We start from the raw sequence: 14,715 nt of genomic DNA, 5'->3' as shown, positions 1-14,715 counted from the left end.
GAACGACGCTGAGTCCCTGCACAAGCCTCACTTTGTCCTATCGTCTGAACTATCGTTCTACTAAACTCTACTTGATCTTGTTCCTGTGTTGCCCCGCGTGGCCATAACCCTTTAAATTCAGCTTTTTCCCCCAGAACAACTGATCATCTTGGTCTAAGTAAATCTGGAAGCCAATTCAAGGCATCACAAACGCTCATAATCCTTCCCAATTTGAGTATAAACTTGGCCCACTCACTGGCCTCCGGTTGATAAAGCCAGAGCCGAGGAAGCACGTGCGAGGCAACCAGCAGACCCTCCTGCAGTCTGGCCACCGGCACTGTCTCACCTCTCACTACAGATGCGTGGCTTCCAAGGGCTTTTATACAGATGTCGAAGCAAATAATCCTAGGCAATTAAGGCCATTTCCCGAATAGCACCAAGGAAAGCTGCCAAAGGCTTTCCCTGAATTGACAAGCAAATCTCTGACAATGGTGAATATAACCTCTGGATACAAGATGAAGTAGATTGCGAACCTTAACCACCCAGATCAAACGCTACTCTAGAAAGTAAGGCTCCCTTTAACCTCTTCCCAGAAGGTTGCTACATGGGCACAGAGGATTAGACGAATATTCCCACTTTGGAGTCATGGCTTCTTTGGCAGTAAAGCACTGGAGGGCACATCCCCACCCCACTGGTAACATAAAGCAAATACACTGTCAAATACCTCGAACTAGGATCTCCAGATTTCCTCTGAAGCCTTCTCTAGAAAGCCCACGAAGCCCATGCCTTAATCTGCCTTTTTAACAGGGACATGGGAACAAAAATAAGCTTGTTTGTGAATAAACATCTGAAAGACCATCGGGACAGCTGATCTGGGCGGGGCATCAAAACACAGTGAGGATTGTGGAAGAAGACAAAGCAGGACCACTCTGGGGCAGAGAACTTTCGGTGATGTGTGCACTGGGTGTTTCTGGAGGCCAGAGGCCCCGTCTGGAACAAACAGCAACCAGGAGGGCCTCTAACACGTCACGGTTTATTACCTGTAGAGAAAGAAGTCACTGCCACCAACAGCACTGTGCAGTTTTATTAACCATTCAAGTACAGTAGCATCTGGGAAGATCGGGACAGAATTGGGATTTAAAAGTGAACAGATATTCAGCATCTAACAGTTTGAAAGAAGCCACTACATACTCTTTTCACAAACAGGTTTTCACAGAGCCAATACAGTACTAGCCATTAACCCAGCACACCAGGTGCGCTGAAGTAGAAAAGATGCAACGAGAAAAATAGCTACATTAGAAAGACTTCAACACTTTAGAAAAAGAGTAAAACACTTTCAGTTTCTCCCCTTTAGCCCCTAAAACAACATCATACAGTCTGGGTCTACCTATACAGTCCTACATCAGCTTCTAGAATATTTGTCAGGAGGGCAAAAATAAAATGACACTGGCCAGTACAGTCTTTGGATATTTGGGAAGGGGAAGGGGAGAAAGTCAGTTCTCAGAACAAATTAGTCGGCTTCAGTTTCATCAGCAGGGTCTTTGGACTCTTTGTTCTTCCGTACTTCTTCAATGTGCTTGTCCTGTGAAGAAATGGCATTCGTCATCAGTCTAATTCGAAAGCCTGCCAAGGCGCTCACCCCGAGAGTCCCAACGGCAGCATCAGGGCGCGTATTATAGATCAGTGGGAATCACATCGCATACTTAGAATTCTAAACATGATCTTCCAACTTCCTTGGGTCACTCGGGGAACCTACTGACTGAGCCTCCTACGACTCTTCCACAGAATGTACAACTATTCTGGAAATTATTGCATAGTCTGTCTTATTTCATTTTCACATATTTTTTTAAAGATTTTATATTTTAAGTCACCTCTCCATTCAACGCGGAGCCTGAACCACGACCCCGAGAGCAAGAAAAATCGCACGCTCCACTGACTGAGCCAGCCGGGAGCTCTGCTCCACCTTATTCTAAAATAAGATACCTGTCATTTAATGTGTCAGGGCCTGAAACTGGTGACAAAGACACCAACCACCTAGATCGAGGCCATTAGTTCAGGCACCTCATTGGGGCAGACTTCAAGCTCTTGACCCTCTCAAAGCCAGGCTGGGACACCAACCTTCTCCCGCAAGCGCTCCAGTTTGGCAGCCATCTGTGCCTCTCGGTTCTCTTTGTTGGCTTCCATTTTGTGGGTCAGCTTTTCTTCCGCCATTTTACTGAAGTTGTTGTTCTCCTCGATCGCTTTCTGAAGCACTTCTTTCTCATGCTCCCGCTTCTCAGCAAGCTGCTTCAAGACCTCGGCTTCGTGGGACTGAAAAATGTGTTAAGAGGCTAGACTCTCGGACGTTTATTTAGCATTAGGTACAATGACAAAAGAAATGATTAATCGGGAGGACTGAAGAGAGACAGAAAATGAAGTCTCCTTAAATAACACCTAAGTCAAGGGCCTGAATTATCTGTCTCAAAATATGGTGAAAACCATACTGTTTTTCTGGTATTTGTATTTACTTTGGAAAACTGCCCAGGCTGGTTCAGAGTCTTGCACTACTGATCTTTAAGGGAATCCCTGTAAGATTTACTGCTTAATGGTAGCAAGAGGACTTGAGCGATGTGCACGCGACAAAGGAGCTGTACTGTAAAGAATCTGGCTCTTGAACTTGAAAGTCCACCCAAAGAAAATTAGCTTATTATGAAAAAATGCAACCATATCGATAAAAAGAAAATCTATGAATGATAGGGAATTTAAGATTAAGAGCCCAGATTACTAGAGAGAGTTCTGTTTCGAGGAAAAACTTATCAGCTTTTCTCTTTAGAAGCTGCATTCACTTCCAGACCACTGGAGCTCTGTTACCAGTGTGCCTCCTTCAACAGACTCGGAATGGCTTGTTACCAAATAGATTCTGATGTGCTTGGAAGTATCACTGACTTGCGCAAAAACTGAAGAGCACCTGCCACTGGTTCTCTTCTGCAAAACCCCAGTCAGGGGAAATGTCGCTACATTTAGGCAGTTACTGCAGAAAAGCACAAGCTAGTGACGACAGGGCTGGGGTCGACTCCTTAATTTTTTTTGTCCAGCTACTGGCCGCATCTCCTCCACAAACTCAAAAACTCCATGAACCTCCATATGAACTCTATCTGCACAGAGAAACAGGTAGAGGACCCAGCCTTGCACACACTGCCACTCTTCCTGGAGAAATGAATCACGCGCAGGGTTGACCGTGGGTCAGTGCACATATACATGACATGTAGCACTGAAATGTCCATGGTGCATCTTACAGCAGCTTAAACAGGGGCCTGTGTATGTGTGTATGTGGTTAGATGTGTTAGACTTCAAATTGCATTAACTGTGTTGGTCAGGGGCAGGTTACCGCTTCACCTTCTTGTGCCTACTTTCCCTAATTTTATTTAAAAAAAATTTTTTTTTTCATTAAATAAACTCTACACCCAACACGGGGCTTGACCTCACCACCCCAAGATCAAGAGCCACATGCCGTACTGACTGAGCCAGCCAGGCGCCCCTCCCTAATTTTAAAATTAAACCCACTCACCTCAATCAGGGTTGTTGGAAGGGAATGAAATGGGAATTTATATATAAAGTTCTTCATGAAAAGAATAATATTGGATGGAAGGAAATGCACCAAAACGTTAACAATGGTTATTTCTGGGAAGTAGGATAATGAATATTTTTAATTTTCTATGCATAAACTTTTGTGATTCTCAATTTTTCTATAACAAGCATTTCCATACTTGTTGATTCTTCGGATTTGTTTTTGAAAATGGATACTTTACAGAATTGCTTAGGTAAGAGAAAAACTGCCCTAATATCATCATGCCAGTGGAGCAACACAATCACATTACCAGCAATCTAAAATGTTTTTATTGTACAGTTCTCAAAAAGCAAAACAAAACAAAAAAACCCACAGACACAACACACACAAACCACACCGAACTAATTCCCTCCCCCAAAAAAGGGAAAGAAAAAGAAATCATGCACCAACAAATCTATTTTTCAAAGAGAAAGCATGAGAGAAGCAGGAACTTTGGTTTCAGACAAACAGAGGCTTGAATTCTGGCTACGATACTCACTAGCTACAGGACATGGGAAAATGACAACATTCCCAAGACCATTTTCTCCTTTCAGTATCTCAGACATCTACCCTTTAGGGTCATTGTATTAAAGAAAAATAGAAGTAAAGGACTTGGTACATAATAGGAGTTCGGTAAGTGATGCCTGGCCTTTTCTTCTTCCTGGCATATGTAATTTACACAGTGTGTAATTACACAGATGTGTAATAATCACATCTAGCTACAACTGTTTTTCTCCTGTTATGGAAATAAAACTGATTTGCCACATTACATAAATAAATACCCTGTTCTCTGTGAATTGTGATGTTTACCTTGCGTCTTTCTTCTGCCGCTTCTAATTTCTTCTGAATTTCCTCCAGGGAAAGATCCTTCTTCTTTGGAGGGGAAAGGGGGAATTCTGGGACGGATTCTTTTGATCGAGGGCTGAGAATCAGCTCAAAAGCCTGGCCTGAGGCACGCTTCTCCAGTTCTTTCACCTGGATATCTGGATTTGATCATATTTATAACGTATTCAGAAAAATGGGGTTTTCCTATTCTAATAAACTATCCTGTAATTTTCTAAAAACTAAATCAATTTAATGAAAAGATTTAGGGCTGATGAAGCTTCCGTTTGCAGGCAAGAAATTACGTAAATACCACCTCTCAGAAAACCAAAGCTCAGTATTTTTGGATTAATAAATACCATTCTGAGATATCAGTGCTTGACAATCACTTTCATAATAAAAGAAAGACTTGTGCAAAACTCCACAATTTTGCTCTAGACCAAGCCAAATCATCAAATGGTGAAACAATTACAAGCTCTCAGTATATTCAAGTGATATTTTTTCTTCTTTATTCTCCGATTTATAAAATGGGTTTTTATTTATAAGACCAAAACACAACTGCCAAATTAATGGCTTGAGGCCTGAATCCATCTCCTATTATAAAATCCTAAACCCATCAGTATTCAGCTTTTCCAAATAGATTACCTACCAGAAGAAGCCATGGTGAACAGAAGACAAGAGACTGGCAGTGTATTCTACACAATCCACTGGCAAGGAAAACCCTGAAAACGATTTTTAAAAGCATGCAATCAATTTCTTTGCATTTCTAGGTCATTGATCCAAAGGGACCTCAAATAACATCCACATAAATCAGTGTCAGAAAAATCACTACTGTGGAATTGAATAAGACATCATTAACTAGAAAATCATAAAAATCTAGAAAATACTGAAACATTGGTAAATTTGAACTAAATAGAACATTGGTTTCAGAAAATCAAGTCAACTGAGCTTGCCTGTTCAAAAAACATCCCCGCGATTTTAAAATTTAGACAAGGTTAAGTCACAATATATATTTTTCTCCTATAAACTCTAAAATACCCCCCCCCCCACGCCCCCCGGAATCAGCGAGAAGATATTCCAGATTCAACTCAACAGTGAGACCGGAGCCATCTTAATACTGCCTACAACTCATTGTGCAAATGAAATACCCACCCCTGCTTTGTCTGTGTCTGCCATGGTGGAAAACAAAACGCCCAAGCTAATATTAACCAATAATGTTGAACTCCTATTGTTCTTGGGGCCTAAGCTCCTTATCCAACAGCGGGCAAAATTAATCAGTTTTATGAACCTCTAGGCTTTAGGTTGTAGTATTTGCTGCCTTATATCATGAAAAATTCTACATTCCCCCCCCCCCTTGATTTTTTTAAGGTCATTATCCTTGTAGACCCCAGCCTGGTAAGAAGACATAAGATTACAGATCCCAACAGCTGGAAATTAAAATCCGAGGCAACGAAACGGTCTAACCCCGGCAGAGCATGAGACGCAGCACCGGACCCAGGATGGGCGTGGCCCCGGTCAAAGCGAGGAAAAGCGGGTGGCCGCCCCCGGCCAATCAGAGCACGCCCTGCGCTCCGGCCCCTGGCCCCGCCCCCTTCCTCCCCGCGCCTTTTCGAATCTCCCCGAACTCACAACACCCCGGAGCCCGCGCGCGTGGGAAGGGGAGGGATGGGCGGGGCTAACGGTCCTATCTGGGTAACTCCGCCCTTCCCGGGCTAGCCCCGCGCTGACGAACCCCCCCCCCCAACTCCCGCCAAAAACATCTCGAGGCCACCCCCACCCCTGCAGCAGCTCGGCGGGTGGGGCAGGCCCGGGGAACTGGCCGTGGGATAGCCCCGCCATCGGCCCGCCACCTCCTCCCTTCACTCCCTCCCAACCTGCCTCCAGCCTAGTTGTCTGTGCCCCTCGCCGCGAGAACAGGATTGCTCTCGTGGGGTGTCAGCCTCTCCGGCTCGGCCCTAGTCACTGGGCGAGGGCGACAGCGGGGAGGGGATGAGGCCCTAGTCGCCGGCAGTCTGGCCCTAAAACCGCTGCTCCCTAGAGCCGCCCCGCCCCTTCAAACAATGGGGACCCCAGTGGGGCCGCGACTGCAGAAGGAAGGAAGGAGGCAAACGAAGGCCCACGCCCCCTATTGTCTCCACGACAGCACCCCGGGCTAACACCAAAGACTTGCCCAGCTGGCCGCGCCCCCTCCCCACGATAGCCGCGCCCCCAGGGAGCGGGGACAAAGCCGAGACTCCGCCCGAGCCACACACAAAGCGGAGCGACCCCCGCCCGCCAGCCCCTCTTGGGGCCCGCGGCCACGCCCGCCGCCCTCCAGCAGGGGGCCGCTGCCATGGCCCGGCCCCTCCCGCCGGCCGCGTCCCTCTCGCTGGCCCCTAGCCTCCCGCCGCCTCCTCCAAGAGCCCCGCACCCACCTGCTCGGTCCGAGCCGCCTGGCCACACTCTGAGCACCAACAGACCCGGGCGCGCACAAAAGCGCCAAACAGCGGCACGTGACCTCCCGACCGGGCTTCCTATTGGCTGAGAGCCGCGGCACGTGCCGACCCCTCCCCCCCAGCCCAGTGGCCCCGCCCCCCGGGACCCCCAAGCACCTCGGGAAGTGTAGTTCAGGCTGGCCGGGTAGGCGGACAATGCGAGGGGTTGGCCGCGTTTGGGGGTCTCCCCGGTGTGTGCAGGGGGACGGGGCGGTTGTCTGGCCTTGGAAGAGGGTTATACGATGGCCCCTAGCCTGGGTCTGAACCAGCCCTCCAATCTCTAGGAAAAGGGCGGGGCCGGGCGGGGCGGGGTCCCTCTGTACCTCTCAGAGGGTGGCCGACTGGACTCCGCCTCTGTTGAGCCACGTGCCCCGCATCGCCCCAAGGGCAACGCTCGGACAGCGAAGGGCCTCTCCGGTGCTACACCCCCTGCTGCCACCTAAGACGCCCAAGCCCTTGTTACAGGACAATGCCACTCTCTGCCCTTGTAAGGCCCTCTGCAACCCAGCGCCCTACCTCGAAACCCGCATGTAACCTGCATTGTGACATCATCATAATCCCTTACCCACTCAGTTAACAGGTCCTGGGCGTGGCCCTTCCTCACCGTGTGCCTTCTCCCTACCAAGCTCGGGTCCTGGAGCTGGTGACCAGAGAACAGTGGGGGAAAGGCGTGAGGCTCTGGAATTTGATCTCCTTTGCTTAAATGCAGACTCCATCTGTTCAGCCTAGCCTTTTGCCTGATGATAGGGAAGGAAGAGCAAAAGCAGTTCTAGACTACACAGACTGCAGTTAAGTGTTGCTTTTGTTCTTGGAGCACGTGCTCCCCAGTGCAGTGCTGGGCCCTTTTAAAGAATCAAAACAAAAGGGGGAGCCACAAGGTCACGGTTCCTCCTGGCCTGGTTAGATGAGAAGTACAGCAGAGCTACAAAGGAAATTGACCGGAGCTATCTTAGAATGACTGGCCTCCCTCCTCCCACAAAAAGGCCAGAAGGAAAATAAAATGAACGTGGTTTCCAGATCCCTCCTCCCGTTCCCCAGACCAAGGCTGTGTCTTTGGGATTCGGCTGGTGGTCATAACACCAACGTGTCTGCTTTGCGATCCTCATTGGGCAGAAGGACACCTTCATTTCATGAATCCATGGGTTCAGTTTTCCCATACCAAGAAACGAAAATGACTAACTGCTGAAACAACAGCCCTAATTTTGAAAGACTCTCCATGTCCAGCTAGTCCCTAGGGATGTACCAGAGATAAATACAATAGGTGCCTGAGACAAGGAAAACTAGATCATACAGGCAGCAGACACCCCACACAAAGCAAACAATTAGCAATTCGCTGTTGGCTGAAATATGCTTGTTGTGGCATTTTCTCCAACAATCGCCCTTGTGTGGGGTCAGCCTCTCCCCCGCCCCCAATCTAAGTGGTTTTCCCTTAGCATGTGAGCAGGAACAGGAATAATTCAGATTCTAAGCACTGAAAGGCTTCTCCTTCTCAGACCAAACTTAGCCACAAAACGGCCAGGTGTTTCCATCTGTCAGTTTTCTGAGTGAAACCTCAAAAATCGTTAGAAAGGCTGGAGAGGGGTGGGGATAAGACGGCACTGAAAAGTGACAGATTGGCAGGCAACACAAATAAGCACAGAACCCAAGGCCAAGAGGTCTATTATCCCCCGGAACCAGCCTTTCATGAAGTCTTTGTACTTGAACTGGAGGTTTGCAGAGGAAGGTCCCACCCATTTGATGCATTTTTTCTTTTAATATAAGAAACTGCCATGCAAAAATCTTACGCTTCTGACTATTAATGTTGTGACAGGAAAAAAAAATCTTTCAAAACACAGATTATTTTAAAGCACTTATACTGCTTCCCCCCACCTTTGCTTTCTCCCTAGAGCAGATGTCTATTTCCATGGAAACCACAGCTAGGAACGAAGATGTTAGAACTCATGTAGATTTTTTAATCTTTTGTAACGATGCTACTCAGCTTGTGGGTTTGTTGTTAGATGCCTAGCCCTGCCACCATCTCTGTGGCAAGGATTTCCTGAGCTCCTCACTACAGCTTGAGGACTGAGGGGGCGGGGGTACGGTTGTCCTTTTAATGATCCTGTGAATAAAAAGGTGTTTGTGTGGTGAGATGATCCCTGTTTCTTAGGTGGGGCTGCTTTTCTGAGATCCAGACCACAGCTGTTAATTGTCAACTCCTATGGGTGTGCAAACGTGAGCCCTGAAATAGGAAGGACTTTCAAGCCTAAGGAGAGAAAACAGCTTTGCCCCTTCACTTTGGAGAGGGGCAGAAGCTCCTTTCTTGCAAGCTTGCTAAAACTAACTTCAAAAGCCACTCCCTCCTGAAGCGGTAGCAAGGAGTTAATGTTCGCATCTTGGAGCTGTCTGTCTTTGCCCATGAGAATTATTTTTGCCTCTGCTCAGATGGTTCGGTCGGATTGCTGGGGAGCTAGCTGGCTGTGACTATGGATTAGCAGAAAGTGAAGTTGAGATATGGCAGCCATCCAGCTTATTTGATCTGCGTAGACAGCTAAAGGAGAGCACTTCAGGCTTCAAAGTCTAGATGGGATGTCTACACGGATCAAACGAGCCGGGCCGTTGTCAGATCTCCTCTGTTCTTACACAGCACCGCAGCCTTTGTTCATTGTTGGTTCTGAGGCTACAGAGGTGGCCTCTCACTCGGGCGCCGCCGGGTTCCAGCGCTGCTTACAGGGCCTGTCCTTGGCAAAAGGGCATTGTGGGAGAGGTTTTCTCCTTGTCCCCAGCTTCTCTGTTCCTTTTGTCCCCTTATCCTTAGGCACTGTGCTCTAACCCTCCCTCCCCTGTTCAAGCCCTGCCTGTGAATCTGCCATTTGACATGCCTGTCTCCCTCATTAGACTATCAAGTCCAAGAGGGCAGTGTTGTGCCTTTGTCTTGTCATCCCTTGTGCACAGAACTGGGCCTGGCCCAGGATGCTGGGATCTGGATGCTCACTGTTGGCTTTAGGCAAGAACAGCCTCTGTCATCTTCAGCTTCCTCTTCCGTAATGCTAGACACCTGTACCATATAGGAGTGGTGAGGACTGAATGAAATAAAGTACGTGAAGGCATGTAGCATGATGCCTGGCACATGTTAAGTGTTAATGCTAGAGAAATTTCTTGATTACTATAGGTTATGGAATGAGTGAATGAATGGATGAATGAATGAATTCCCACCCTTTGGCGGGAATCAGTTACTGGGTTAACTCTTCCTATGTGGTGTTTTAAAAAATTCAATTAATTTCACATTTTGGACAACCCATACATGTGGTTTAGAAATTCGGGCGCCTGGGTGTCTCAGTCGGTTAAGCGTCCGACTTCGGCCCAGGTCATGATCTCACATCCGTGAGTTCGAGCCCTGCGTCGGGCTCTGTGCTGACAGTGCAGAGCCTGGAGCCTGTTTCAGATTCTGTGTCTCCCTCTCTCTCTCTGACCCTCCCACATTCATGCTCTGTCTCTCTCTGTCTCAAAAATAAATAAACATTAAAAAAAAAATAAAAGTAAAAAAGTCCTCCTCCCTTCCCTGTCCCCATCTGCCAAATTCACCAACCCTCCCCAACCATAACCACTGTTGTCAGTTTCCCATGTATCCTAGAGTCTCTTCAACAAGTTTGTACATGTGTATTCTTATTCCCCCCTTATAATACAAATGGTAGTCAACCGCAATTGTTCCACACTTAGCGTTTTTTCACTTGACCATACATACACGTCAGGGATGTTTTCCCTGTTCGTACATCAGGCGCATTTCCTTGATCTGGGATCCACTGTATGAATGTTCCATAATCTAGGTAACCTGTGCCCTATCCATGGCTTTTAGGTTATTCCCAATTATTTTCTGTTTCAACCACTGCTGTAATGAATACCTTGGATACACGGCATTTTCCACATAGGTGAGTATATCAGGAAGACATATTCCTAGAGTGGTATCGCAAGGGCAAAGGGCAAACGCCTTTGTAATTTGGATGTGCCGGATTGCCTTCCACGGGAGTCATGCTAGTTCAACACTCACCATTTGGTGTTTTAATTCATTGTCTCCGTTCATTCAAAAATGGTTTGAAAGGCTTTGTCCCTAGAAATTTCAGGCATCAGGGAAAAGGAGGGGGAGGACTAGAAATCCCAAGAAAGACGTGACTGTCAATTCTGTCTATATTAATAACTCCTATAAATACTTGACAAGCAGCAGCTGATCTCAGAACAGCTCTGGTGCGTGCGTGGTAGTACTCCTCCCAGTCAGTCTTGTGGTAGAAATGTTCAAAAAACTGGAAGCTTTTTGAAGACAGTCTTTTCCTTGGTGGTATCCCACTCCCCTCCCACGATGCTTGACACAATGCCTGGCATGTAACTTACTTAATTAATTCAAAAATGTATTTTTTCCCGCTCATTTTTGTATCTCTGAAATTGGTTATGCCTCGTGGTCAGTAAATAGCATGTCATAATTACTGATAGCATATTTTCTTAGTGGGACATAAAATAATGGTGTCTTAAAATCAATGGCATTTTTAAAAATAGGCTCCGTACCCAATGTGGGGCTCAAACTCACAACCCCGAGATCAAGAGTCACGTGATCCACCAACTGAGCCAGCCAGGCGCCCCATCGGTGGCATTTTTGAGTCCATGAAATATGGTAAAGTGTACCCATGTTAAATGTGTGGGTGGAATGACCAAGGTATCACTGCCCCTGCCTGTCTTCTCACTCTGTGTTCTAACCCTTATGGTTTTCCAGTTAGTTAGTGGCTTTGCTAGCCTCTTACCCTCCACGTTTCAAACTTCAGTCAGCCTCAACTCTTCCCTTTTTCTCACCCAAGCCTCATTATGGAATCTTCCTGTTTTCTAGTTGAATGGAACCTTTAAAATGATAATAGCTACAAGAAGAACAAAGCTGCAGCACTCACACTGCCTCATTTCATTAACTTACTACAAAGTTACAGGAATCAAAACAGTGTGGTATTGGCATAGAGACAGACATATAGAGTAATGAAATAGAATAGAGAGTCTAGAAATAAACCCTTGCATATATGGTCAAATGACTTTTGACAAGGATGCCAAGACTCATTCAATGGGGAAAGGACAGTCTTTGCAACAAATGGTGCTGGGAAAACTGGATAGCCACATGCAAAAGAATGAAGTTGGACTCCTACCTCACGCCATATACAAAAATCAACTCAAAATGGACCTCAATATAAGATCTCACTATAAGACCCGAAACTATAAAACTCTTAGAAGAAAACACAGGGAAAAAGCTTCGTGACATGGATTTGGCAATGATTTCTTAGATGTAACACCAAAGGGACAACAACAAAGGAAAAATATTGGACTTCACGAAAATTTAAAATTTTGTGCATCAAAAGAATATCAACAGAGTAAAAAGGCAACCCACAGAACTGGAGGAAATAATTGCAAATTATATATCTCATAAGGCATTCATATCCAGTACAAGAGAGAGCTCCTAGAACTCAACAATGAAGAAACAACCTAATCCAAATATGGGCAAAGGCCTTAAATAGACATTTCTCCAAAGAAGACATACAAATGGCCAATAAGCACATGAAAAGATATTCAGTGTTACCAATCATTAGGGGAATGCAAATCAAAACCACAAGGAGATACCACCTCATGTCCATTAAACAAAAATAAAACAAAACAAAAAAACCCCCAGAAAATAACAAGTGTCAGAGAGGATGTGGAAAAACTGGAACCCTTGAACACTATTGGTGGGAATGGCAGATGGTATGGCCAAAACAGTATGGATGTTCCTCAAAAAACTAAAAATAGAATTTCCATATGATCCAGCAATTCCCCTGCTTGGTATATACCCAAAGTAATTGAAAGCGGGGTTTTGAAGGGATATCTGTATACCCATGTTCACAGCAGTGTGATTCATAATAGCTAAAACATGAAAGCAAAACTCGAATGTTCATTTACGGATACACAGATAAGCAAAATGTGGTCTCTCCATACAATGGAATATTATTCGGTCTTAAAAAAGAAAAGGAAATTCTGGCACACACTACAACATGCTTGAGCCTTGAGGCTATTAAGCTAAGTGAAATAAACCAGTCACAAAAAGACCAATACTGTACGAGTCCACCTACATGAGAAGCTTAGAGTAGTCAAAATCATAGAGATATAGAAAGTAGGACGATGGTCCCTGGGGCTTCTAGAGAAGAGGGACTAGGGGGTTAGTGTTTAGTGGGGACAGAGTTTCAGTTTTACAAGATGAAAAGAGTCATGGAGATGGATGAGACAGTGGCTGCACATTCTGGATGTATTTAATATCACTGAATTGAAAACTTAAGAGTGGTTAAAATGGTAAATTTTTACCATCTTTTTAAATGTTACGTGTATTTTCTTACAATAAAAATAATTGGAAAAATGGTGATAGCTTACATATTTCTAGAATGCTTACCATGAGTCAGACGCTGGTCTAAACACTCCCCATGTGATAACTCACTTAACCCTTATATCAATCTTACGAAATAGTATTAGCCTAACTATAAAGCTGAGGAAGCAAGGGCGACTAACTGTCCCAGTTTGCCCAGGACTGAGGGTTTTTTTCTGGGATGCAGGACTTACTAGTGCTAAAGGTAGAAAAGTCCCAAGCAAACCTGGATGAGTTGGTCACCCTAAAGGAAACTGAGGCACAGAGAGACCATATCTTCCTTAGACCTGTCAAACAGGGTCCTTGTCCTAGGCCTTGTATGTTCAAGGGCCGCACTCTGACCCTCCAGCTGTGCCCCTTCCCACAGGCAAGCAGTCCCCTGGGGCCAAGGATATGAGCCCCTCTGGAGCCTGGGCAACCCTTCTAAATCACACTCTGAGTATCTAGGACTCTAGAATTCCCTTTCCAAATGGCCTTAGGCCACTTTCAGCCCCTCCACCAGCCCCTTCCCTGGTTCATCCTCCCAAGTGCAAACTTCCCTGCCTGAGTGCAGGCAGGACTGGCTACTGTATGGAAGGGGTATGGACAGAACCTGGGCATGAGGGCCAGGAAGAGGAGCTGGGAAAAGGAAGCCAAGGGGGCTGGCTCTGTTACACTCTGACCTGGAACTCCAAGGAATCCAAGAATTCTCAACTCAAACCCTGGCATTCTAGATTATTATGGAGGTATATTTATCAGGGTAAAAGGGTAAAACATACATTAAAAAAGAATTAGTGATAACTCTTAAATACTTACACCTAAGGTATGTGGCCTTCTCTTTTATACTCCTGCCTTGGGTCTGGCCTGCAGAGATTAAATCACGTGTCCACCTAGGCTACCCAGAAGTGCCGAGTCTGTGCAGCCTGGTTCCAAGTCTATGCTTTGAGCTATCACTCTAAACTGTTTTAGCTGGCTAACTCCAGTACTTGACCGACTGAGGAGAAAGGGCCCCAGGACGTTAGACGTTGGCCCAAGGTGACACAGCTAATTCATGTCACCACAGGAATTTGAATCTGGTGTTTTCAGTGATGCTGCAGGTAACTGTTCAGTTACTACTTGTGTGAGCTTGGGCGGATGGCTTCTCCCTTTTTAGGCCCGTGTCTCATCATCTGTGAAATCGGGAGAATGCCCCAACTTCATAGGGTTGTTCTCAGGAACCACCGCCTGAAATGCTAAATGCAAATAAAGTTCCTAGCCTTGTGTCGGATGCGTAACAAACCCTCAGTAAGTGACGGCTGCAGTTTTAACCATCAAGCACGGCTCCGATCATGCCACTTTTCTGCTTGAAAATATTCGATGAATTAAACTTGGGGGAACGTTTGGGCGCCTGGGTGGCTCAGTTGGTTAAGCATCCAACTTTGGCTCAGGTCATGATCTCACGGTTCGTGGGTTCAGGCCCCATGTCGGGCTCTGTGCTGACA

General features: G+C 46.1%; 1 protein-coding gene across 2 annotated transcripts; it reads right to left on the bottom strand.

Annotated features, from left to right (window-relative positions):
- Window positions 1-1,045: 1,045 nt before the first annotated feature.
- On the bottom strand, window positions 1,046-6,861 carry STMN1 (stathmin 1). 2 transcript variants are annotated; one of them, XM_019461873.2, is made up of 5 exons: window positions 6,802-6,861; window positions 5,037-5,109; window positions 4,376-4,548; window positions 2,098-2,289; window positions 1,046-1,561 (listed from the first exon to the last, which is right to left on the bottom strand). In XM_019461873.2, exons 2-5 carry the CDS (start codon window positions 5,047-5,049, stop codon window positions 1,490-1,492), a joined length of 450 nt encoding a protein of 149 aa, XP_019317418.1. In that variant the 5' UTR covers window positions 5,050-5,109; window positions 6,802-6,861; the 3' UTR covers window positions 1,046-1,489. The 2 variants fall into 2 exon arrangements, with proteins under 2 accessions (XP_019317418.1, XP_019317419.1); XM_019461874.2 differs by lacking the exon at window positions 6,802-6,861 and adding an exon at window positions 5,803-5,825.
- Between the last annotated feature and the right edge of the window lie 7,854 nt (window positions 6,862-14,715).

The sequence above is a fragment of the Panthera pardus genome, unplaced genomic scaffold (assembly GCF_024362965.1).
Source record: "Panthera pardus isolate Hobbes unplaced genomic scaffold, ASM2436296v1 HiC_scaffold_11, whole genome shotgun sequence".
Lineage (NCBI taxonomy): Eukaryota > Metazoa > Chordata > Mammalia > Carnivora > Felidae > Panthera > Panthera pardus.
This window is presented reverse-complemented; position numbering and strand designations above follow the sequence as displayed.